General features: G+C 36.0%; 1 protein-coding gene across 26 annotated transcripts in view; it reads right to left on the bottom strand.

The window, feature by feature from the left end:
* The window catches only part of RIMS2 (regulating synaptic membrane exocytosis 2), a 449,594-nt gene that overhangs the window by 322,268 nt on the left and 99,603 nt on the right, over positions 1 to 27,723 (bottom strand). For 25 of the 26 annotated variants that reach the window (XM_062490879.1, XM_062490968.1, XM_062490936.1 and 22 more), the window contains one exon: positions 9,686 to 9,993. In XM_062490879.1, coding sequence (XP_062346863.1) covers positions 9,686 to 9,993 — 308 coding nt within the window. Of the gene's footprint in view, positions 1 to 4,995; positions 5,014 to 9,685; positions 9,994 to 27,723 lie in introns of all 26 variants that reach the window. The other variant, XM_062491000.1, reaches the window with a different exon arrangement.

Raw genomic sequence — 27,723 nt, 5'->3', positions numbered from 1 at the left:
CTTAGGCAGATAAATTACATCTAGGGGCCAACTCAAGCATATAATACCAGCTGACAAAACAGTGGACCAGAAATCTGGAAAACTCTGGTTTGGAGCAATTTAACCTCTTGATATTCAATGAAGATGATACACTTTCTGAGGTCCTTAATAGCATTTTCAGCACACTCAGTGCTGCAGAGCCAGGCACTTGCTGATGTCATTTTCTAAAAACACCAGGGTATGATTACAGGGCACAGAGCTGCATAGTGCAGGAAGTCAGAACAAGTCACATTTATACACAACCCACTGCATATCATACACAGATATTACCTTGGATTTTAAAACTCCACTCTAAGAGTCACCGACTTCAGGTCACCTACATTTCCAGCTTAACTTGAAATGACATTGCACTGCACTACTTTGCTGCAACTGTTCACTTAAAATGTCTGTGGCTGTCTTCACTCTGGTTAGTAAAGAATGTAGAGAGCTCAGTTTTTTTTTTCTGAAAGGCACAAAATTCAGATTTCTCAAAGCTTGGGAGAAAAGTATCCAATTAGTTGACCACAAAACTGAAAGGATATTTAGGAATGATTGCAGAGTTACTGGTTATAAAGTGAGAAAAGTGAACTCCATCAGGGGGAAAGTAAAAGAAGTGGCTTAGATAAGAAAAAAATGTCTGTCTTTAGGTGAAAAAAAAGATCATGGGTATATCTTTGAAAGCACTTTCAATGTCTAGCCAGAGTTTGGTTTTATTTCTTACACCAGTGAAAAAGAGATAGTGATACACAAAAGAAATGAGGTAATGAAATACCTAACTAACTAAATAAATATATAAGGAGATTCCAGAGTAGGCAAAGGGATGAAAGGACTTGTCTTGAAGAAGGGGTGGAAAAAGCCAGAATAAGCGTGCTGAAGACAAGGAAGAAAGTAAATTGTATTGCTTAATAATGTAACTTCGAATTATGAAAATATGGTCACTCTGGTCCTAGTATATTCATTTTTGTTACATTTTTTCCTCAAATCTGGCTTAATAAAATAGATTGACAGTGACTAAAATTTTTAATCTTACCAGGTAAACGATAAGTGACAACTAAATTGCACTACAGAAGTGATTTCTGTATCATTTGTGACTTCTAGAGACACAAAGGAAAAGCCAAGGAATTTGTACCAGTAACAGCTATGCAGTCTCACTTTTTTATTTTATTTCAGTCTATGTAGCTATGGTAAAAAATCTGAAAACAAAAACCCATTCATGTAATTGCTTCCTGCAGATCCCAGAATTACTTGGCTGCTAGAAACAGTAAACTTGACTTAGCAGAGTTCTTCACCAAATGCTAGAAATTTCCCCTAGCTACACTCCACAGATCTATCTTATTCACCCTTATACACCATTTCTTTTTAAAATGTGAAATTTTAAAAAATCTGTTATTTATACATCTGAAGAGAACTTAGCCTCCCAAGAACAGAGGACAGTATAACTACAGATTATGAGCACACACTAAGCTATAACATTCAAGTTTATGCAAGGTCAATAAAACTGCACTTCAAGACATGCTCAACCAGAAAGGTATTGGTCTCATTAGTTTTAAAAAACAATTTACAATCTATCTGATTTTTCTTTCTTACAGGATTGGTTTAGTTAAGTGCAAAACTACATTTAGTGTCATAAACGTTAGCGGCAGTCAGTACTTAATAAAAATGTTCAATATTCTACTACAGATGATATTTGTGCTTACAGATTTAGGTTATTAACAGTCTTTTAGCACAGGTAAAGACATAGATGTGCTGTACAGAAATGTAACACTGTAATGGAAGGCCAAACTCCCCTTCAAAGATACCAAATATCAACACTGAATATCCAGATTTCCCTGAGCTCAAGATTGAGAAAAATCAGATAGTGATAGCTTTCAATAAGCAGCATGCAACAAATGTCAATTGAGAAAAAAAAAATCAGTAACAGTAAGCAAAATTAAAACATCACGTTGTAATGGAATTATTTTTGAAAAGGCTTTCCATTGCAAACTGTGAAAATTAAATTCCCTAAAATCTACATGAGATTAGCTCACTGCGGGGAATAACTGCAACTGAATTAACATTGTCACGTAAAGCTGGAATTAAATATTTTTGTTATGTTCTTAATTAAAACACTCTATTGTTTGAGAAGGAACATGGCAGTTTTAGACTGTTTATTAAGGTAGGTTAGCTCTGCTACAGTTCTAGAATCTTCCTCTTCTCTTTCTCTCTCTTACAAACAGATTATCTTTCTCAACAAAAGGATCCAAAATTGTAGCTGCCTTTGGTCAGAGGCCCAATGCTACTCAATGTAGATTCTACCACTAGATGACGACTCACCTTAAAATAATCATAAAAGGTATCATAATCAGAGAAAATAAAAGGGGAGGAAGGGAAGCAATGCACAGCTCAGAAAAACCCCACTGAAGTCACAGTGTGGCTGCACATCCTGAGCATTGTGTCAGATTGGACACTGTTCATGTGAGCAGGAGATCCACAAAACCAGTATTAGGAGACAACTGTACAGGGAGTTTCATTTCTCAGAAAACACAGTTCTGCAAGGGTAATGGAGACAAAAAGCAGCACCACTTTTCCAGAAGTTAGAAGAGAATGCATATGCTACAACCCACTGCAACCTAACAAGGACAGGCAGAAACCAAGTGTACCCACTATAGGTAGTCTGGATTGTTAACAGGCAATGTAAATACCACTCAGGAACTCCTTATAGAGACCTTGCATTACCAGTGATATCAAAATCCTTACTCACCTTCATAAAGGGGTGTAGCTTAATCCTTGTCATAACTGTCTAATTATTTTGTTAAAATTTCTGCACTAGGATTTCTGACTTTCTTGGACCCAAGGTACTTCTAAATAATTCAGTACTGCACTTTCTCTGACTCTCTTCCCATAAATTTCTATTGCTTCCTCTGGCCATAGTTATTTTTAAATTATTTTTAATGTCATTTGAGATTGAGACTGCAGATAAATTTAACTTCAGTTTCTACCTGAAAGCTGGAACATACATGAGATGCTGATCCACATCCTCAATCCTATGCATAGATGAATTAAATAATTAAAAGAGCAGTTCTGTGAAGAAAAAAATAATTTATTTGTTCTAAACTATTATCTCAAGAATCATAGAAAGTGTACAGTGAAATGAAAGCACATGAAACAAAAGCAAAACTACTGAGACTGGTTTTCAAATCGACATTGGTTTTGCTTTACAGCTCTGAGGACTATTAAAGTGGAAAAAATACTGGAATAGGAATAGGAAGACAAATATAAAACCTTATTTAGATGCAGTTCAAATTTAAATCTTTAGTTAATATGTTAAACAAACTGTAGGGTACTAAAGCCCTTTGCATCCTGTTCTAGCACAGGGAAAGTCACTGTGAGGCCTTTGCAGTCATGCGTGGAAAAGAATACTGATTCAATTTTAAACTCAACCTGAAATTTTCTAGTATGGAGTATTAGATTTATTCGTTAAGTGAAAGAATATAATTATGCTTATCAACAATTGCAGGGGTTTTGGTACTGTGGTGGTAAAAATGTTTTTTTAAAAATCGTATTTTTTATGGCTTACATAAAGCATTCTAAGAGGTTTAGAGACACTGTTCTCTGAGCATGAACAAATCTGCACACAGCTTTATCAGTCTGACTCTTGAATACCAACACAATTTAAATACTGTCTCTACACGACTATTTTACTATTTCTCACTCTCTTTAAATATTTCAGCAGGTAAAAAAGTAGGCAAAAAAGTTAAAATAGCTCTACTTTACTTGAGAATCAGGTAAAATACTTTGCTTGCAAATATGCTTAGTCTCCACGGGTCCAAGTAAAGGGGTTTTAACCCATTTGGCCTAGAAATCTATCAACTCAGGTACTCAGAAATAGAAACAATCAAAATCAGAGGTTGCACTACAGTGATGTGTACTAAGTGTGGCAGCAGAAGAATAGTGATAATCTCAAGAAACGGGCAGTTTTCAGCATTTCCAAAGGAAGTATAATTGTCTGACTTTAATGTTACATTGTCACATTTTAAATTGGATAAACTACCATCAGTGCTGTTCTCAGTGTCAGTTGTTCATGATCCAGCAATTAAAGGAGAATCATTTCAAAATGATATAAACATGAAACGGACGCAAATTTTCATTTTTAAATTCATGCTGCTTGTTCATGTTTCTTGTCTCACTTATGCTTGCTTTTTCCTCTCCCCTCCTTTTTTCACTTGTTTTGGTCTCTTTTTACCTCTCTGTTCACACTCAGACATCCCCACTGTAGTCCCAAGAGACAGATCCCACGCTGCCAGCTCATACTGGCATTCCTCCCAAGAATGAAAGGAAAGGAACACAGGAAACCACTTCCAATGCTACTGCCATTGGTTAACACAATGGAATAAAGCCTTTATATGTGGGAAGCACACGGGTACATTTCATAAAGATTACATGCACAAATTCTGCACCTTCAGACCCAAGTAGCCTCTTGCTTGCATTTCTTACTCAGAATAAAATGCATTCTCCAAGCCTCCTATATAGTGTGTGGAAACCACCCTAAAAATCCTCTTCTTTTTCCCGAAGTGAGAGAGTTGATAGAAAACAAACCCCCAAACACATATGTGTCTCTGATAGGAGAAAACAAGGAAGAGAGAAGTAGGATATATCTTTACTGGGTCTGCTGGCCTGGAAAATAAATACTGCTGTTGTGCAACTCTGCAGCTGCTCACTCTCTCCATTTGTTGTTTTTGTTCTGGTTTTTATAATTTAATCTCATATCCTTACAGTTAATCTGAAAAGGGTTCCGGCAGCTTTATTTATTAGTCTTCCTTCAGATCATGAGCTTACAGATCATGATCTTTTCCTATACCAAGAACCAATTCTCTTTTTGTGACAAGGCTCACCGTCTGATAGATGCAGCAGGAATAAATTGACTCGTGACACATGAAAATGAACATTCTCACAATATTTTCACTTTCTTTTCTTTTTTCATTGAATCTCATGAAAAACATCCTTGAGGAAGTTTTTCTTCCACTAATATAAAGCATGAAAAATATATATTGTAAAATTAATCATTTTCAAATTTTGAAGAACATTTTGGATTAATAAAATACAGATTAAGGAAAAAAATAACAATTTTTTTAAACCCGGAAAAATTCACATCTACCTGAACAATATAACACCATTTTAGATACATATTAATAGCTGTGTCACCATAACCTTGCTTTGGGAAGATGCATGAGCTGTTTACTGCTTTTAGAGAGCTATGTATATATACAGAATAAAGGTTCGTGAAGCAACACCTCTGGAATGTCACAAAATATTAAATTTTAAGACACTGAATATGTGGAAAATTACTGAAATGGCTTTACAATGGATCCTACTGAGAGTAAGAGAAAGAATTATTTTAAAAGCTTAGTATGGCAGCATTGCAAAAAGATCTAACAATTCAGGCAAACAGAATGACAGATAAAAAAGCTTCATATCAGCATTAGGTTCCTTGCTTCTCAGATTTTAATTTTAAGATGTTGTACACATTTTAATAGGACATTATAAACATGGGCTTTGGAATGAAGAAATCAACTGTTTCACAAGCTGGGTGCCTGCTGCAGAATGACTGGGGAAAAAAAAGAATATGTCTGTTCAAATTATTTTCCTGCTAGAAATAAAACATATATTGTATGATAAGTAGTGTAGATCTTGGAGAAAATAGACTATATGAAAGATCTTGATGAAAATAAAATAAAATCCAACCCCTTTTCCTAATCCAGAATTAATGTGAAATTGCAAATCGAAGAACTGCAGCTACAAATCTACCATCTGTGCTCAGCACACCTCAGAACAGACCTTCTGAGTCTATGGATTATTTAAAATAATATTTCACATTTCTTGGATTCACATCATTTTGCAGTTTTCAGGGAAGCTAGTGTTACACTCTATCAGCATTCATACAACCTGCACACGAGGTTAAGTCTGAAAACCACTATATATGATTACAGCTCAACATTGCTTGGCTCAAAACCTCCATGTGGGGCAAATTATATTAGTCTCACCTCAAACAATGTCAAATACACGGTGGTCATTTAGTGAATCATACACATGTGCCTGCTGCCCTTGCCTTACCCACTGGTTTTCTATATAAAGAGCAGTAAAAGCACCATAGGCCAGATTGTAAATACTGTGGTGAAGAATATAAACTGAAAGGGGGTAGATTTGGGCTAGACAAAAGGAAGAAAATCTTTACTGTGAGGGTAGTGAGGCACAGGAACAGGATGACCAGAAAAGCTGTGGATGGTCCCATCTCTGGAAATGTTCAAGGCCAGGCTGGATGGGGCTTTGAGCAGTGGTCCAGTGGAAGGTGTCCTTGCCCATGGCAGGTGGGGGGGATCTAGGTCATTTTAAGGTTGCGGTCTAAGTCATGCTATGATTCCATTATATGAACTACAAAAAAAAAAAAAAAAAAGAAAAACTGTTCTGCTCTTTGTAAGTACAACTTACTTCTGAACAGTTTTGTTTTTTTTTCTTTTTCGTTTACTTTTTTTTTTCTATAATGGAACCAATATAAGAAACGTATCCTTGGAGAATGCAGAATCCAAAATCATCCCAGGCTTCTTTAGGCAACAAATTAGAGTTCAGTCAGAAAGGATCTATAATCAGGTACCTATCTATCTGTCTAAACAGGATGGGATCTATCAATTGCAAATGGGACTGTTGTTTACATCAAAGAAACAGAATACTAGTCTAATGGTTGAAGCCATAAAATTTTAATGAAGAATAATACTAGTAAAGAAAACAGGAAAAAAAATATGGTGAGTACTGCTCAAGGATAGAAAAACAAAAAAGCACAACCAGAAAAGACACAGTAAGGAAAGAGACAGAAAGGACATTGATGATCTTGAGATTAAAGGAGTGGATGTTGCCCTTTACTCTGTGACCAACATGTCTCCAGATGACCAAGATAAGACATATGATACTTGATTTAAAGAAATTCTAAGCAATGATTGCTGCAACACCCATGGAAGCTAAAGAAAGAGCTATAATCTTTTGACGAAAAAGAATATATTTTACCTTTCTATTTAAATTGTATCTCAAATGTATAAAGTCTTAGCAATAACTTTCTTTTCATAAGTGGTTATTGTTTTTAACATTTTAAGTTATTTTTTTATGTCAAAACTAATGTCCTTGGGATGAAAAATAAGACATAAAATTTTTTTTTCTACTTACTTTACTTTCTACTTACTTCCATTATCATCCTTGTGCAAGGCAAGCAACAACCACTTCTTAATATTTGAGACATTTTGTCTATTTCCACATTATTTTGGACATTTTGAATGCCCAAGTTTTTCTCAAAGAATTTGTCCATGTAGACAAATGGTCTAACATACTAGTCAGCTGCTCAGTTTCTGCAGATACCTAGTTAAAGAATAGAACATGTCCCCCCTTCCTCCTTCTTGACCCCACTTTACCTACTGAGTATGATGTCACATGGTCTGGAGTATCCCTTTGGTCAGTTTGGGTCACCTGTCAGGACAGGTGTTATGTCTCCTCCCAGTCTCTCATGCACCCCCAATTTTCTCACCAGGGTGGCAATATGAGAAGCAGAAAAGGCCTTGGCTCTGTGTAAGCCCTGCTGAGGAATAGCAAAAACATCTCTGTGATCAAGCCTGTGTTCAGCACAAATCCAGAACACAGCCTCATACCAGCCACTGTGAAGAAAATTAACCCTACCCCAGCCAAAGCTAACACAAATTGTAAGCCCTTCTGGTATTATTGATGAGAATAGCAATGGCACACAGAGAACCACAGCACACAGAGAACCACACCTAAAGTCTTTCCCCACCATTGAATTCTGGGCCAGTCTTTCTCAGAGTTGTTGATACTCTCCTCTAAAAGCTCATTTGACCAGTAAGACTTTGAATGGACATCATGGAGGATTTTTTTCATTAGGTCCAGAAAAGAAGCCTATGTGAGGAACATTAGGGAATAAAATTATTCAGAAGATCCTCTATCCTTCAGTAGCACATAATACATATCATATTCCAAGCATACTTGTATTTGTTAGACAACATCAGTATAATTATCCAAATATAACATGAAGAGGCTAATGACTGAAAAAACTATCTGAACTTAAATAATACATGCAGTAGAAGTGATCAATGTCAGCAAAATAGTTCTGATTTCAGGCACAAATCCTACATTCTTCCTGTTGGAAAATATTACTCTATACTGTCCATGTTTATCATTTAACTCTACTTAGGGTAAATGCGTATCACGCATCTCAATTATATATTTATTTAGATATCAGTCTCTCCCTCCATATTTCTACATGCATATAATATAAAAACACTTTCAGAGCTAAACTGTTGCTGCTAACAAGGATATGAGACTTTTTTATTATCACATTATCTGTTATACCAATTTCCTGGTAAAATTAAGGGGAAGAAATTAACCACAAGAGAATCAGTCTGTCTCTCCTGCTATTTTCAGGTTAGGGTGGCAGTTGTGTTTTTCCAAGACTGCACATGTAACTGAGGAGCACTCAGGAGAACTAAGTATTGAACCCAATGGCTGAAATCAGAGCAAACAGCAATAGACGGAATAACTAAAACAAAAAAAGGTTAGATTAATTACATTCAGTTTGTTCTCATGTAAGACCAAAAATAGGAAATAAAATATGGTGGAATACAAGAGGTGAGGAAAAAGGAAAACTATTTTAGTATACTAAATGTAAAACATACTATACACATCCAACTTGTTTCAAGCTCTCAGAATAAATGCTGTAATGAGGTCATATCTGGGCAGCAGAGAAAAGATGCCAGATTATACTGCTCTGGTTGCCAAATTCCAAGGCAGCTGGAGGTCTCACACACACCTGAGGATATCATTTCCATGGAAACACCTGAGCAACCTCACTCTCATCTTTCCCTTCCCACCATATTTAAAGTTCTATACCAGTACTGTTTATGAAAGAATTATATTCATTCAATGAAACCACTTTTATTTTTGAGTTCCCGTAAAACCTGGCCACTGAGCTTGAGAGTTTTCCAGTGCCTTTCGGGACAATCACATCAAGAAAAAGGGACAGAAGTTCATGCTTCTCTGGCTAAACAGACTCTTATTACATTAGCACTGATAGAGTTACAGTTTCAAACAATGCAAGTAACACTAATGTAAACCAAGGAAGGAAAAAATATTTATACTAATGACAGTATCTACCAGCAAGAAACTAAGAAACCAAGAAAAGGCTCCAGTCATTACAGAAAGATTTTACCATCCTCAATACAATATACTGCAAGTACAACCAGACGTTTAAATTAAGTCTGAACAGATGCTGTCTTCTACTAATCTGCCTCCTTGAGTCCTATTTTGGATTTGCTATGAAGTTAGTGACCACAAAAGAAATATGGTAACATTCTGCACAGCACAATGACTGTAATTTGACAAAGCCTCAAGCACGTGGACAAACTCTGTCACACTGAAACTGTCATGTCCCACATTTTTTCAGTGAGAAGAAATGAAGAGCACACACTGGTTATGACCATCTGAAACCAACAAAAGACTTCTCAGTGCTGCTTCAAAATGCCTAGTATATATTTTATAGGATGCAGAAAAAAAAAGGACAAAATTTTAAAAGCTAAAATCAAATTTGTAGCATAAATTCATCAGATTTTATCAGGATAATCATCAAATACTTTCTTACCTGTCTGACGTGTCGCTTGTTACTTGATGCTTTACTGTTGAACCATTCTTAATGGAGTCTTGTCTTGTGAGCCCTTGAGATCTGTTTTTGTCCAAAGCTTGTGTGGATATGTCACCTGATGGTCCTTGGTACTGTGAATGTTCCTGCAGTTTTGCTTTTTTCTCCTGAGGTGCTTCCTCATTCCTCAGAGCTCTAATTCCTTCTTGGTCTGGCTGCTGTGGTGTGTGTGATCCACTGTTATAGAACCAGGCTCCTGATTTTGTGAGGATTTCTTGTTGTTTTCGGCACAAGTTACATACCCACATTACCTGTTCAGACATATTTAAATGTAAAATCCATTAGCTTGCAAACACTGAATATGTTTTCAGCAAGCACACATCAACTGACTGTTACCATTTCCAAAGGTAGAAAGACTACAGTTTTAATTCTATTAAAATATCTTAGGTAGAATACAATAAAATATGTCTTTACAACCTTGGAGTAGCTAGTTTTGCGGAAAAAAAAAAAACAAACAAAAATGTTTCCAGTCTTTTTTTTTTTCATTATTTGTAATACAAAGGAAAACAACAGACAGTAGCAATATAAATGAAAAGGTTCTAATACTGAAGTTCCAATGGTAATAAATGCAAGCTTCAAAAAATAGTACTATAATTTGAGGATGATGGACAAAATTAATTTAAAAATCATTAGTTTTAATCCATTTTAATTCTCTCACTATGAGTAAGGAACTTTAGAAAAAGGTCATCTGCTGTTGCAAACAAGTAATTTTGTAATTCTCCAAAACGCTCTGCTGATTTACTTCTGAAGTGTTCTATATCTGATGCTTACATGAAGATGCTGACTTCAAGAAGTGACTTCAATTTCAGAGCAATTTTGATTTAAAGCCATTTTATAACTAAAATAACACAATTTATAAGGTGGTGTTTCTCTCCACATCATACCCACAATTTAGATTTCACTATATGCCTACTAAATTATTAAAATTATTACAGCTTGCCAGTTGTGTGATCCTGCATATAGTAATTAGATTTTTTCAATATTCTAAAATGCACTTCTTTTCAAAACTTTTGTATCAGATCACCTTAGTCACATGGCAATTCAGAAAATCAACAACACCAACTATCTGTAAGTTAATGTCATAACAACATTCACTTATTATTTTATATGAGAATAAATCAATGCAGTGAATCAAATACAACACACCAGTCATGAACACATTGGACCATTCACACTGATTACTGTGTTACCCTAAAATTTGGATTGTAGAAAGTATAAATTCACTGCAAATTTCATCCTTCACTCCTTAATCTTCATTTTTCTTAAGCCTTAGCTTATTTTTCTTTCTCTTCCCTTCATATATTTTTGTCTGAGTTCACAGGCAACATTGAACCAGTTTTACTATATATTCTCTGAATGTCTACACTCAGCCTCAATCCAGTTATCATGTCTCCAGTCTAATCCTACAGCAATCTGCCTTTTTTTCAATGGTTCAGAGTATAGGTCATGCAAAAGCTTACATCAATGTTCATTACTCTTTTAAATGCAGTCAGCTCCGTGGAATTACATGGAAGATGTAGTTTTTACCTCCACAATACATCTAGCTCAGTCCTCCAGGAAAGGTTTCAGAAGCTGCAATCTGTATCTTGCTTTCATTCTACAGAACTGTTATCTAATAGATAATTTGGGCCATGCTCTCTAGTCAAGTCTCACAAAAATCTTTTAATGAGAGCTTCATATAGAACATTACTTGGATGCAAGGTTCATACTCAAACTAAAGTCACCAACTGCCTCAATCACAAACCCTTAGGCTGGGGCAGGAAAAGGAGGCATCACTTGCCCATTTAATAGTTGCAGTATGCCCCATCCTAGTAAACTTCCTTCTTATCTTTTTTAGGGCTGATATCATTTATGAGAACTCAGGTCTGCTTACATCAACAAGACAGAACAAACCACCAAAGCACTGAGGGCAAAAAAAGACTCTCCAAGTAGCAACTTGCTCTCTGAGGTACATTAGATATCCTTAGAGGACATTCAACGGTTAAAACTGTGTATGCTTCAGGTCTGGACATCATTCAAATACAAATTTAAGAACTGGTCTGTTTTACCTTTGTAATTAAGTTAGAAATGACATGAAAAAGGACCAAAGTGAAATTTCAGAACCCAAGACAGAAACATTTTTGCCTCTTTAATTAAGAGAAATTAAAACACTTTAATATTTCTGCTAGGTCTGTACACAGAAAGTACTTCTAAACTTTCCATGTATGTGTCAGAGCAATGAAAGGACCAGATGTGAAACAATTATGTAAGTGTACAAATATATAACAACCTGAATGACAATGAGATAAAATCCCCCACAGTTCTCATTTGCTATTTTCACTTCTTTTAGTAGATGTTAAAATATCACAAAAACTAGATACTACAGTCAAAACACATGGACAACTTTTTCTTTGGTTGACAGCTGTAATTTTGTCCCCCAGACAATGGATTCCAGGATGAGCAGCATTATTCTCTTGTATTCATCAAATTAAGAGTTCCCTCTGAATTAATATGATTTCCTATCATATTTCCTCCTCTAAAAGTAGAATCAAGAAGAGTACTCCTCCTGACCTAACTTGATTCCTGCAAAGTTTATTTAGGGTATTTCAGATTGAAAAAAAAATCAAACACATGTCATTTAAAATGTATAAGCTTACGAATTTTGCAGATTTTTTTTTTGCATTTCTAGGAGCATTTAATGATAATTACAGGTCACACTTCAGATAAAGCCCTATTTCCAACTTCAACATGCAGGATTTCATAGTGTTAATCCTAACATAATTCTAGCTTCAAATAATCACACACGGTGAGAAGAACTGGAACCATCACACAAACAGAAATGTTTGTGCTTTCAGTGAGCACAAAAATTACAAGTCCTCAAATAGTACTGGGCAAAATTGCCTTCCCCATCTTATCGCAGCATGTACAAGCATTCTTGCAATTTAAAAAATACTGGTAATTGTAGTGCAGACCTCTCAATTAAATGACAGACACTCTTGTAAGATGGTGTCATAAGAGCACAGACGGAAGGTGGCATGTTCCTGGACAGGATTTCTCCTTCTGCCCCCAGGTGCCTGGGACAGAGCTCAGCAGATCTCACACATGCAGAGCAGGTCTGTCCCTGCCAAGTCCCTGCCAGGACAGAGCATTTACTGGGACTGTGACAGCAGCACTGCAGAGAAGCAAAGACCACACAAGTGGACTGCATGCTCAATACATGCATTTTGACAAACCTGCAAGGAGAAAAGAGAATCTTCCCTTCTAAAACAGAAATAAAAAAGGACTAGTCCCTTACATCAGAAATCTGCACTCCAGGGTAGGCACACTTTCTGCTACACACATTTGCAACTCTCTTAACCACCTTCCAAAAAACAGTCACGAGCACATTGTGTGCACAAAAATCAGTGTTGCAGTTTGCGGGTGTCAATCCTCCACACAAGAACACTGCCAATTTGAAAAGGAAAACATGGGGGAAAAAAATCTCCTCTCCAACATTAAGTACTAATTCAAAACTAGAATCCCAGGTGCTAGTGGCAGTGGATCGGGATGTGCTTTTCCATCAGTAAGGCTGAAACACCACCTAGTGCATACAACAGGCATTGCTGAAGTTCAGTTCAAATCAGCTTCTCTTTGCTGAAAAGAACGCACTAAACACACCTGACATTTTGACATTACCCCTTAGATCCATTTTTTCAAAGAATAATTTCCTTTTATTAAATACAACACCGAAAAGAAGTATTTTCAAATATGGATTAGACAGATTTACCTTAAACCTTCCATCTGCTTTCATTCTCAAAGGGTAGTTCTATATAGTGAACTAGCAAGTTCTAACTCATTTTTGATTTCTTCACTATTTTTAGCAAGATTATTCATAGTATGCTCCCACTTCTAACACTGCCCAGCAGCTTTCATCACATAGTATTAGCATTTATTAATACATGGGCCCACAGAACAAATTCTGCAAAACCTAGTCATCAGCCATTTCACATCTACATAGCAGAAAAAATTTAAAAAGCACAGAAATACCACTTCTTTGTACTGTCCTAAAAAATACATTAAATTTTTGTACTTAGATAAAATTCTTCAAAACATATTTGACATACTACTTTAACTTCAATAAATGGAAAATATATTTATCAATAAATTACATCCGCAGTTATTTCAAGCGAAAACAAAACACAATGAAAGGATATAGTACTACATCAATTTTTGTATTTTCAGACAGATCATTTGACAAGACAGCTACCTTAAAAAGCACCATTCACTGTTCCTGTAAGTACAGTTACAGATAGAATAATGCTATATCCTGGAAGAAACGGAAACCTGATTTTATTTAAGATTAGATTAAAAGGCTCAGTATATTTGATTATGCATAAGCTTGAGTTTGATAGCTTTGACACTACAACCTAAGAAATTACTACACCAAATCCCCATCAGTCTTTAGAACACTACTTCTAATTACAGGTGTGCTGAGGTGAGAAATTGTAGTGGAAGGCTTCCATTTCAGTGGTATTTCAGTAAATGTACTAGAATTCACCTGCTTGGCAGAAGCATGTGGTGCATATTAGCATTATATTAACTGCTGTTTGCTGCTAGTAATCGTAAGTAAATTTCACATGTTTTTGTTGGGTTTTTTTGGCTCTCGTATTTCATGTAGGATACAATTCTTTAAAAATTATACAAAGTAATAAGACTACACCACTGAAAAGAAGAGACAAAAGGAAGAGTAGAAAAACTCTGCTTTACTATCAAGGTTTGTAACCATGATTACAAACACATTACTGCTAGTCCTTGGGGTTTTTTTCCTTAATTTGTCACTGGTACAAAACTTCATTACATCATGGAGCAGTGCAGTGTTTGAAGCCAGCCTGCACCAAGGAAGTGTCCTCAGGGATGCAGTACATCTCTCCATTAGTGTCTGTGCTGGTGACAGGCTCCTAGAATCATTAGGGCTGGAAGGGGCCTCTGGAGATCATCCAGTGCAGCCTTCTGCCAAGGCAGGGTCATCTGGAGCAGGTGACACAGGAACGCGTCCAGGTGGCTTTGGAACTTTTCCAGAGAGGGAGCGACATCTCTGGGCAGCCTGTTCCAGTGCTCTGCCACACTTGATGTTAGTAAGTTCTTCCTCATGTTGAAGGGGAACTTCTTGTATTTTAGCTCGTGGCCATTGTTCCTTGTCCTGTCACTGGGTACCACCCAAACGAGTTCACATGCCAGTATGGAACAGACACTGCCAAACCAGCACTGCACTGAGGAACGTGAGTCACCTTCCTCTGTGCAGTCACAGAAACTGCAATTTACTGCAGCAAGTCTGTGCATCTTCAGAGAGTAGAGACCCAGCATCACTAGGGTACAATGGTATCTTCCTTACCTCTAGCCTACTTCTGCTAATCTTCCCTCATTTTGCCTATTTGAAATGTAACATTGTTTCTGAGGAACTATAAATTGAATAAGTGAGTGTCCTAGGTTTGGGACCCTCAGGATCCCTTTGAACATCAACTCCCCATAAAATGAGATAGAACTGCTTTTCTGGTTATTGGGGTTTTTTCAGAATACATTAAGATCTCCCAAAATTTTCCAGTAAAATAACATTACTAGTTGTCCCTGTCACAAGTAAAATTTTTTAGTACCCCACTTATTACTTAGAATTCAGTCTTCCTTAAATCAAACTAGAAGACTTCTACAAATTAGCTAAAACATAAAATCTTACCTACTTGGTTCTATACACTACTGAAACACATCTCATGTTTGCAAGAAAAAAAACAGTCTTTTGGTCTTCCCATCTGAAGTCTGTGCTCTCTCTTACAACCAAGGGTACTCCCATTACTGGTAAGGAAAATTTTGTGCTCTTTTCTATAAGCTGTTTCCTTTAAAAATTTTTGGGTTGACATTCCTTTTTAATGGAAGTGTCTATGACTGTGGAAAACTTATATACAGCATCTGCTATCCATAGCCAAAATTTGTATTTTGGAAAACACAGAGGCTTTTGCAATGTCTGTATGATTTCTCTATAGAGACATAATTCTAGAGGTATGGGTCCAGAATACAGATGCATTTTTACAGCTGCTAAGATCTATTTTAAAGACATAAAAGCATTATTTTGGAGTAATGGAATAAATCTTTATGCTCATATATTATAAGCAGCAGAGTCTGGTTACAACTTCAATGAAACAGAAAGTCTTCCATCTCATTTTTTTGTTCTGACTGTGGAGACAAGTCCCCTTTTCATTCCCTTGTGTTACATTAACACATTTAGCCAGTGAAGTACATTACATGAGCAAAAATTAATCTCTGAATTTGTGACTTTTATAAGAGTTGATAAGGGTTACCTGGGTTTTTTTCAGTATTTTGCTATGCCACTAGTCTGTGCTATGGTACTGATGTTCACTTTGATGTTACAATCAGTTTGACTGAATGCTAAAGCTGCTATAATGTTTATTTCTCTTATATCTGTAATGACAAATGGATACCTAATCTCCCAAAATTGCATCGAATATCACAAGAATTCCAATACCATCTAAGAAAAGTGGAGAAGTCTGAAACACTGGTATGAGACAAACACCTTCACATATATTTTAAGGGATATGTGTATTTGCACTACAACAATTCTTTTGTACTGGGGGAGTGATTATATTTGCTATTGACTTTGTAGGGAATGGATACATCATGTAAGAAAAGTTATAATGGCCATAAACAACCAAGCCAGAGTGAAATAAGCATATCACTTCTTGTGCATGTATTTGATACAGAATATATTTACATTACAGTATCTTTCAAGCAGCAGAGAAAATTATGTGACTACAATATTTAAAAGGTACACTCTTTTGTTCTAATGGTGGCCTTATTCTAATGGACAGTGTATCTCTTTTTCATCACCCTTTTACTATCCTCAAGACATATACTACTAATTTTGTTGGTATATTTTTTTTCAACCCCTCTACATGCACAGTAGGAAGTGGGACTAGAAACTGTTAGAACACCAGTCTAGCTGGGTTAATATAATCCAAAACACATCCTTCCTAAAATATATTGTATAAAAATAAGTTCATGTATAAAGCATCTGACATTCAAAATCTGTATAGGCAATTTGGGTTCTTGCATTATGGCACAGGCACAACTCAAAACTGTCCAGACCATGACAGTGAAGACAGTGCATAATTCCCACATAGTGACATACTGACCATACCTAGCTCCTTCATCAGCTTTCATGATTTCATGAAAAACTGGAATGGTGTACAGACTTCCAGAAAGAAAATGGCTATTGTGACATTGGGTGTGCTTTGGACAGAGTACAGACTGGTCAGTATAAGCAGCTGCACTGCTTCCAAAATGGAATTTATAAATCTACACAGTACTCCAGAGGACCATGAGGGCTTATTAAATAAGTGCACTGGGTTTGGTATGGAATAAGCCTGGTCTAAGTGAACAGTTTACACAACATGATTCACAAAGGATGTATTTAACCTTAGAAATCTGAATAATTACTCAGTATACTGAGAATGTACAGTTGACCAAGCTACATTTTTACCAAATTTTCAGATTTTAATAATCTCAGAAAAGCAAAATAACTGAGCACACAGTTCCTGCACTTTTCTTAGGAAACTTAAGCTCATTAAGTAGACTGGATAGGAAGAAAACTCAAGGACTGCTTCCAGTTGCCTGCTGTTTCAAAGAAAATATTTTTTTTTCATTTCATAATATAATAAACTTTCTTAAAATTAAATAATAAAATATTTAATATATAATGAGCCCAAGATCTGTCAAAATGCTTTTCCAAGTCCTACAGCTACAATGGAAAGAATGCCTTTCAATTTCCAATGTTCACATATTCCAAACTAGTTTATTGCTGTTTATTCTTGTACCAGTATGATCATAAAGTGTAAATAGCTCCTTTCTCTCCTCGGTGCCTGCTGCTTGATGTTTTTATAGTGACCAATCACATACCCTCTCTGCTTTCACTACTCAAGACCAAATAGATTTTGGTCTTTGAGACTATGCCTATACTAGCAAGACATGGCCCTGTCACAGGGCCAGGTGCTGGCCCAGGATTGCCTGCTAATTCTTATGCTTCCTGGCACAGCCAGCCTTTGCTAACCAGCATCTCCCACACAGTGCCAGCACACCGTGTAGGAGAACAGCACGGAGCAAGAACTGCTCCGAATAAGCAGCTTGGACTCTGCTACCCTGCTACAGAAAGCAGAATTCAGGATTGTTGAGCAAGACTCAGCCACACAGAAGTCCCTGGCCTGTAGCACAGAGAAGAAAGCCTTATTATTTCTTAAATCCCTGATTTTACACTTAGTGGTATTTTATCACACTCATTTTCACTATGGGAGTTCAGAAGGTCATCTGGCTCTCTATTGTGCAGTATCCCATTGCTCCCCTGTGCTGATAAGTATCCAACTTTGTGAAACCAATGTATTTAATTACAGCTTTCTTGTTCTCTATGCCAAGGCTACTAGTGAAAAGATTAAAGGTCTTGCCCAATACTAAGGCTTGAGGAACCCATCTAGGAAGTTGATTACAGCTTTCTTCTCTATTTCTTTATTCAATTAATCCTCACTGTTTCAGTTTAAGCAGTAATTTCTGCTGTTCTACTACAATTTAAGCTTCTGCAAAGAAGTTAGTTGTTGTTTTTGTTCTTTTTTACACTAACCCTTCCCTGCACAACAACAAGTTACTTGAACTCCCAAATCAATTTTTTTTTGCATATTTTTTTTCCTTAATTCCTCAAAAAATAATTCTCTCTGTAAAGACAGGTTGTTAGAGCAATTTTGCTCATGGATTAAAAATTTGTGATGTAGAATACACTGTTTTTTGGTAAAAAATACAAATAGGCAGTTTTAGTTGCAATAAGGAAATACAAATAGGCATTAGAATTATTAAGTTTCAAAATTTTTCTAGCAAAGTGAATGACTAACAGCTTTTACAAAAATACTGAATGTCTGAAAATATTAAGGCTATTTAAAATAAAATACTGTTAAGCTTTTTTCAAGTCTTCTAATATCAATTAATTATTATGAGATATTATTTTACTAAATATTTATTTTCCACCAAATTTGGGACATAGTAGAAACAATCCAAATGACACTTCCAAGTTGTTTTATTTTACCTTTTATTTTACCTTTTATTTTACGAGACTTTTCATTCCCTAAAAGTCTCAATTAGATGTCATTTATGCTTCTCTATGTTCAAAAATCTGTACTAATGTCACAGCTTCATTAAGGGACCAGCTAATAAAAATAACAAATTATCTACAGCCCAGAGGTGCTGAGCATATTCATTAAGTAACACTTGTAATAAGCCATCTGAAGATGAATGACACTAAGTGTTCACAAGTTATTTATAAATATAAGACACAATATCAACATCAGTAAGGGACCAAAAGGGAGAAAATGTGACAGGGCCACAATAAGCCTGGGGTCTGTATGCATATGTCACTAAATTAAAATCAACAGAATTACACCATTTACATCATCTGTGTCATCATTCATTACTGAAATTGTCTGAGAAAAATGAAAGATCCAACTCTAATTAAATGTAACATAATGGTAATAGAAAAATTGAGACACTTATCATGTAGTTACTGCTATATTGAGTCTCACATAAACATTCTTCAACTTTACATGAACTTGCTGCCTGGACTATAACACTGTAGTCACAGCAGCACAGCTCTCAGACAAAATGTAAAACATATAGAATCATAGAATATGTTGAGCTGGAAGGGATCCATAAGGAGCATGGACTCCAACTCCCAGCTCCTCAAAGGACTGCCTACAACAGAACTATATCACTATGAGCATTATCCAGATGCTCCTGGAACAGGTTTGGCGTCATGTCCAGATGTCTGGGGAGACTGCTCCACTGACCAAGAACCATCTGGGTGAAGAACCTTTTCCTAATGTCCAAGCTGAAGCTCCCCAGCCCACCATCCCTCCCTATGCCTGTGAGGAAGCCACAGACTGCAATGAGGTCACCCCTCCAACACCTCCAACCAGGGCAAGCCAAGTGACCTCAGCCACTATTCATAAGTCTCACCCTTGAGAATTTTCACCACTTTCATCTCCTTCCCCTGGACTCATTCTAATAGTCTGATGTCCTTTGTGCAGTGTGGTACCCCAAACTGCACACAGCACTCAGTGAGGCCACACCAGCTCATGGTATGGTGGGACAATCACCTCCCTCCACCATTCTTCCATGCTGTGCTATCCAGCCTAGAAACCTACACTGACTTGCATACTACAACAGCTGCACACCTTATGCTTGCCATAGATGCAGCCACAGATAACCCTGACAGAACAGTACGAAAATCTAACATTTTTAAAAAATTATATGCATGTTTGTTTCATTAATTTCAAAATAGAATAGACTAAGGGTAAAAAAAAAGGCAAAAGATTTAGTGACACCTTACACAGTCAGGTATATATCCTACCAATATGCTGGAGAGAATTATATCTAATAAAAGGACAAAAAGGAACAATAAAATAAAGCTTTTTTCTTTTATTTTTAATCCAATATCAAATCGTCCCTTTGTTAGGAAGAAAATATGGTTAACTGCCTATACTTCTACTTTTTATATATTAATATACTTATGTACTTCCCTAATTATTTCTTACTTTAAAATAGTTACAAATTGCACATACGTAAGTCCTTCTGCTACTTCAGCAGTGACAGCTAGGTGAATACTTCCCCTTCTTTACTAGTACAAATTAGCAGGCCTTGAAAGCATTATTAGTGAGAATTATCACCTTCCCTAAACCTAGTTCTATTTCAAATTCACTCAGATAATTGTATTGACAGTTTAATGACCACTTCCTGCTTTATAGTTCTTTGGTATCATTCCCTCTTGCAGGAAAAGTTAAATATATCATGACAGAATTCTTCACATACATATCCTGTGTATGTGAATTGACAGTCCAAAGCAGCCATACTTTAATAAGTTCTTCATGTTCTTCTGAACTCCTAATATGAGAATCCAGATGAAGTAAGAACAGCAAACAGGTCACGGACAAAGTCTCTTGGAGAACATGAATAATTGAATTTCTCTTCAAAAGAGAACCCACACTGCAATTTCAATTTGCAGCTAACAACTAAGTAGTAGACTGTTCAAAGAATTATTACTGAATTATAAAAATAACTTTGTCCTGAAAAAATTTGCATCAGTATTTGAAGCTCCCACAAGAATAAAAGGCTTTCTAGAAGTATATCCTGGAAACTATGTCTGTGTCTTAAAAAGGGCATAGAATCTGCCTAAGAAAGAGCATGTAGTTTGTTGGGAATTCTTTCTAAATAGGCTGTGTAGTTTTACATTCCAACTCACAGCTGGAAGCTTCTATCAATTTACCCTGTTAAACCACTGAATCTTACTATTGCTTCATCTCCACGTGGCTTCTGCTTCTCCCTTTTCAATATTTCTTCAATATTCACTACAGACAATCTTGAAGGAAGCAAGTCAGCTCTGTGAAGACACCACATGCAGCTTCTATAAATGGGCAAGACTAAATGTCTGAGGCTTTAGAAAGAAAAGTGGGTAAACAGGCACTTTTGTTGAGAATAAATCCTGACACGATGTTTTCTTTATGAAAGAATTTTTAATCTCTTCAGAAGGTGATGCTATATGTGCTTTAATTCTCAGTTCTGGACCAGACTTAAGCCACATTAAAGTCCATGGAAAGTGAAGATGGTGGTCTACTTCTCTCTGATAAAGCCCTCCTTTTCTTCCCTAACTGCTGAGTGTAAGTAGTAACTGGTGGCATGCTCTCCCTTGGGTAAGGACCTTACAAAGCAGGCAGCCATTTGGTGGACTTGGGGCATGAACAAACCCTCACCTATGACAGTATCACAATCTTATTCATAATAATAAATATACCTATAGCATTTTATTAAGCTTATGGTACAATAAAATTACAGAAGTCTAACATTCTAGGATCATAGCTATTTTATTTTGAAGTATTTTCTAAATAGCCAGTTAAGATAAACAGATGAATGAGCTACAAAACAAAATCAATCACATTAATCCAGACAGACTCTGGAAACAAAAATGACGACCAAAAAATATTTTGCAACATAATCTATATTAATAAAGCACTTCCTCTTGAATAAAGTATAGCTTTTTAGACATTTTAGTGAGTACTTGAGATTGGTGTCTGAATCTATAGGCTAAATTTTGAACTAATTTTCACTTCTTGCTCTACAATAATGTTAAGAACAATGTAAACAATTATGCTCCTCCCAAGTTACTGAGATCAGACATTCACTACACAAAGTTTTCTTTGGTCACTCACACTGATGTCACTAATAAATAGAAGTCAAGCAAGGGTTAAATAAAACTAAAAAATAATTTGAAGCAAAGTAAGAGGAATTTTCTTCACACCTACAAAGCAAAACAAATTTGTTTAAAAATCTATAATCATCATGGTGTTATAATCCAAAAATTAACTAATACTGAATGCAAAGACACTAGGCAATTTCACACATTGGGAGAAATAGGCATTTGAACCCTATCTTAAATGTAGAGGTTAAACTATTCTAATCTCTTAGAAAGATCCCATATTTGCCTGCCTAAAATGGTAAGAAATCCAAATTGTTAACAGGAATAAATATCATCTTTCATAATCACATGACCAAGTATCTGAGAGCAAGTACACCTTAATTAAACAGGTCATGACTCTGAAGTTATGTAGCAATTACACTGAAACTGAAAGATGAACAGGATAAATGAACACTAGTGATTAACACTGACCAACTTTAAACATTTAAAGGGGAGGTACACGTATACATAGTAAAAAAATTTATTCAGATTGCCACTTAATAAAGATACATCTAGATTCTGTCAGTATTAAAACATTGTAGGGATTTATTTTGTGAAAGCATATTATCCCCCACGGAAATCCTTTTAATATGTATTTGGTTTACAAACCACTCGTATTTTATTTCTTGCAGAGCTATAATGCTAAAAAGGGCTTGTGAACTACAAAGTAATTCTCAATAAGCCACAAACAGTAACACACATAGACCAAAACTGAATTAGCTACCTGAAAGCCAGGCTTTTCCATAGATCTTAATGCTGAATGAAGGCATCTTTATAATAATTCAAACCAAGGGACTTTGAATTTTTGAATACCCTGTTTATAGTTGATAGGTGACATCTTGTTTAAACACAGGATTTTTTGCACTTATTTAAATTTTTCCCTGAATGCACTGAAGTTCAACATCTGCTAAAACTCTCTACACAAGTGCACTCATACTGAGCTGAATAACTCTCTTGTCTGTGCATACAATAGTTCATATACCAACAGATGCTGGCCATGTAGATTCCTTTTTTCACACAGGAGACCTAAAGAGCAAGCAGATTTTGAACCAGATGCAAGGCCTTCCCTTTTTCATTTAATTCCTCAACCTACCACTAAACTGTTCCTTGAAGACACTAGCTAAAAGCTCTGAGAGTTGAGGGGGGAATAAACACCTTGGGAGGTTGCTGCTTTACTCTGTTCCTAGCAATGTCTTCATTATTTATATATATAGGCACTGGTTTCCAGCCACTGAAGCTGAATCTAGATAATTAAACATTTATACCATCCCCTGCTGTGCCATAATGTCTAACTGTGTCCAAAGAGTCCTAGGTGTGCTGTTACACACCTGGGACTGAAATGAGGAATTTGCTGAGCTACCTTTGATAAAGGTCTACACCTGGAACTTAATAGTGCATGGTAGTGTTTCTGAATGTTGAAACAGATGGCAAATAAAACTTACTGCTCAAGAACTGTTTCATCTTCTAATTCCAGAACTGCTATTTACAATTGCTCTTGTTCTATTAATTTGAACAAAAGTGACAATTTATTGATGTGCTATATTTTTTATTGTTATAACAATGTTTCCATATGTTTTAAGACAAGATTATTTTAGGATAGCATAAAGAAGAATTTCAATGGAAAATAAATGTATTTTTAAAAATTTGAAGTTAAAAGATATATTTCTAGTGTTATCAGGATGGGAAAATACCCATCAAAACAAAAACAGGTCACTCTAATTTCACCAGACTCTCTCTAAATCACCTCTAGCACTTTACAGAAATTCAGTACCATCTAAAACCAAACCAGCTACTTCTAATTTCTGTATTGTAAAATTACACTGCCCTAGAGTACATGTAAAGGACAAGGTTTATAGGAAGAACTAGTGTCTTTTACATTGACCCTTGTGGGTGAAAGAAATTATACAAGCTTTTGGGCATATACACCCTTGCTCATCTAATACAGAAGTACAAATATGACTGTAAAAAGAATTTCAGAGTCACTTTCACAGTCAGATTTTTGCATGTTCCTAAGCAAGAAATGTGTCTGAGTGTGTTCTTTAAGCATGGAGCATAGATAACAAAAGAAGAGTCTCCTTACATGGATCTAAAACCCCATGTAGCCATTGGAGTGAAATAGCTAAAACCGTTTTGAAGCTATATCACATGAAGAAGTTGTTTTGTTTTTATTTTCCCATTAAATTTCAAGAAAAAGCTAGCTGGAAAAGGAGATTGGCAGTTCACAGGAAGACATTCCCCTTTTCCTTGAACACTGTGGTGGATAAGCCAATGATCTGTGCATGAGAAAATAGGCCAATGGGCATTGCAGTGAAGACCAAAAAAAAGGAAATCCCCCAACATCTCCAACAACTCAAAGAAGTTAATATAAAGTTGGACTGCGGAATATAATGTAGTGTAATCTCCCTGTTCTCTGACTGTGATGGCCAACCAACAGTGTATTTTTGGTATGATAGCAAGGCCCTAAAATTTAGGAACACATGAGATCTAATTGAGAGAAAACATTTGTATGCCAATTTAACCATTAGTAGGAGTATTTACTGTTCATATTTACTATGAATAGCCTTCACCAGGATTTCAGGCAAATTTAAGTCTGCTACTTACATATTTAAAAACCTATATATCCTGACTATATTCTATCATGTCAGATCATGACAGTCTCGAAAACATGGAAAATAAAGCTGGATAACATATTTTGAGTAGAGACCATGATTTGATTGCAGGATAATTTTGAAGGGAAAAGGAGAACCTAGTATTGAAATATGTTTGGCAATCCAATTTCAACCAAGAATTTTGTTCAACTTCTGCTTCTGGAGGTGCTTCCTGCTAGTGATCAAGGAAACAAGAGTGCAGTCTGAATGCAGTAAGATAAAGGAGAGCAGCTTAGACAAATGGATATGTGAGAAACAGGATCAGAGAACAGGCTCGGACAAGTGGCCCAAGTGGATTCAGGAAGATCTAAGTTGCCAACTCTCTGAATGACTTCTAGAGATCCCAATCTGAAAGACAATACTCAAGAGCTGAGGAAAATCATTAAGCCTCCCACAGCAAAGAGGCATCTCAGAAAACTATCCTATATAACAACTGGTACAGTCTTGGAGAGTTTTGTCAGAGGTATTCTAAGTATAGCAAATATTCTACACCTTCTGTGAGGCTCTATCTAAAAAAGATACCTTTTTCAAAATTTCAGTGATATGGAAATTAACATATTTCTTTGTTAAAAAGAAGAAAAAAAAAAACAAAAAAACCCCACAGAGCATACACAAGCCATGAAAATCTTAATGAGATTCTGAGTGTTTCTTCATAAGACACAAAATCAGCTTGTGTCAAGAACAGGGTAAGCTTCCCCGAACAGATATTTCCCAATAGCAAGACGGCAGAGGTAGGAGAAGCAACCTATAGCTTCTAAATATTTCTCACATTTGATCAATTCCAGATGACAAAGTTGTCAGGTGCTGTGGAGTGGAGGTACAGACCAACAACACTGATGATTTAGAAATAATACAGAACTTGGTAAGGCCCAGGAATGTTTCAGAATGGCAGAAATAAAATGAAAAAAAAAACCTTCTCTCTCTTTTAACAGTGATTTTTTCACCAAAAAAAAAGTGACAGAAAACATTATCATCAACACCTAGGCCTATCCTGACTGGAATAACAATGTTGATTACTTTGGAACATGGTGAAGAAAAACTGAGGAATAGGAAGTTTTAACTGAAGTAAGATAAAGGGATGGAGAATAATGCCCTATGATAATTGGTTTTTATCTTTTCTACGTTAATTTTATATAGAATTGTTTTAGATAAAAGTTCTTAAGACTGGCGGAGGTTTCAGAATAGATTTTTAAATACAAGCTATCTGTCTGTGTCTTAAGTATTTCAAAATTAATAACATTAGAAAGCTATAAGACTAACTTCAAAGAAAGTGCCAGATATTTTATTTCCTGTGCAAGGAAATAATGACAGAACAAAAAGCATGTTCCTTTGCATTCCTCCTCAGGTTTTTCCTATACAAAATAATAAACAGTTTTGGTGAAGGTTTTGATGTAAAGGAGTTTAAAGCAGATTCCCTAAAAACAAGCTCCTGAACCCACTGAAATAGATGAATGAACCAAAAAAGTACTAGCAGCTCTGAGGGCCATACCACTGCTGATTTCATGCCACTAGAAGACTTGGCACTTGTAAAAAAACGCTTAACAAAAATGAACCAATGTATCTAAACCTCAAATGTCCATAACAAAACACTCCACTGGAATTTTACCAGCTTCAAAATGACCAGCAAAGTGAAGGAACCACATTTTCTCCTGTCAGCTCTTTCCAAAAACATATTAGGTTGCTTACTTATTTGTTGTCTCCGAAGTATCAGTGGTTACTTTAAAGTCATGGTCTCCAAGCAAAGGTACAAAGTGTATAATTTCATTTAAATTCAGGATAATAATCAGTAAAAATTTAAAAATTCTACTACTTTTTAACTTCCTACTATTTAAAACAAAGATATACTTTTGCCCAAACGGTATCGCACTTCCTAGTTCCTCATCAGTTTAATCACACTTTCCATGATTTTCAGTGATAAAGTCACAAAATTTAATTATTCTAGCTAATGGTGTTGCTCATTTCAATTAAAGTTATTTGATTAGGAATATAATTGTCAAAATCTAAATAACAGGGAGATAATCTTGTTTGTCTTTATTTTTTAAAATCAATCTCATTTTTATCAGCCTTAACTGACTCTGGTTTCTCAAAGAAATCTCTGCCTCATAGTCACATTTTGACTGAAAATTAGTGACAGAAATGCAGGAGATCTTTTAAAATGTACCTTTCTTTCTTAAAGAAAAAACACCCAGAAGTTGGAAAAAGTTCACACTATTATTTTTCAATTTTAAAACATCGACTGCTTCTTTCTCAGGAATGATCTAACTCTTAATCTTAACTTAAATTATTCCTTTCTGGCACACCGGGAACTCAATTTTGTAAAAGTACTTCTTTATATACCTGACTATTGAAGGACTGAGGCATTCGTGAGTCATTCCCATGTTCTGTGTGGGAAGAGGCACAGTGAGCTCTGAACTCTGAATTGGCATTAATATCATTGAACCATGGAATGGTTTGGGATGGAATGAACCTTCAAAGCTCATCTAGTCCTACCCCCCTGCCATGGGCAGGAACATCTTCAACTGGATTGGGTTGCTCAGAACACCACTCCACCACCTCTCTCATCAGCCTGCTTCAGCATTTTACCTCCCACATTGTAATAAACCTTCTCTCATATCTAATATAAAACAACCTTACTTCAGTGGAAATCTATATTCTTCTCTTCCTATTGCAGCAGGCCCTGCTAAAAGATATTTGTCCACATCTTCCTTGTAGGACCCTGTTAGGCGCTGGAAGTGCTTCCCAGAGTCTTCTCTTGGGATTGTCCAACCTGGAGAATTATCTCAGCCTTTCTTCATAAGTGCTCTGATTCCTCTAATCATCTTGGAGGCCTCCTCTGGCCTCACTCCAAGGTCCATGTCCTTCCGGTGCTGAGGACCCCAGAGCTGGATACAGCACTCCAGATGGGGTCTCACAAGTGGAACAGAAGGATCTGTAGTGTAAATTCCTTTCTGAGCATGTTTAATGGTACAACACGAAAGCACAGTCAAGATCCACATCTAACTCCACTCCCCAACACCTTTAACAGCATCAGTACACTGCTGTAT

This window comes from Cinclus cinclus, chromosome 1 (genome assembly GCF_963662255.1).
Source record: "Cinclus cinclus chromosome 1, bCinCin1.1, whole genome shotgun sequence".
Classification (NCBI taxonomy): domain Eukaryota; kingdom Metazoa; phylum Chordata; class Aves; order Passeriformes; family Cinclidae; genus Cinclus; species Cinclus cinclus.
The sequence above is the reverse complement of the archived record's forward strand: the minus strand, read 5'-3'. Positions and strand labels throughout refer to the sequence as shown.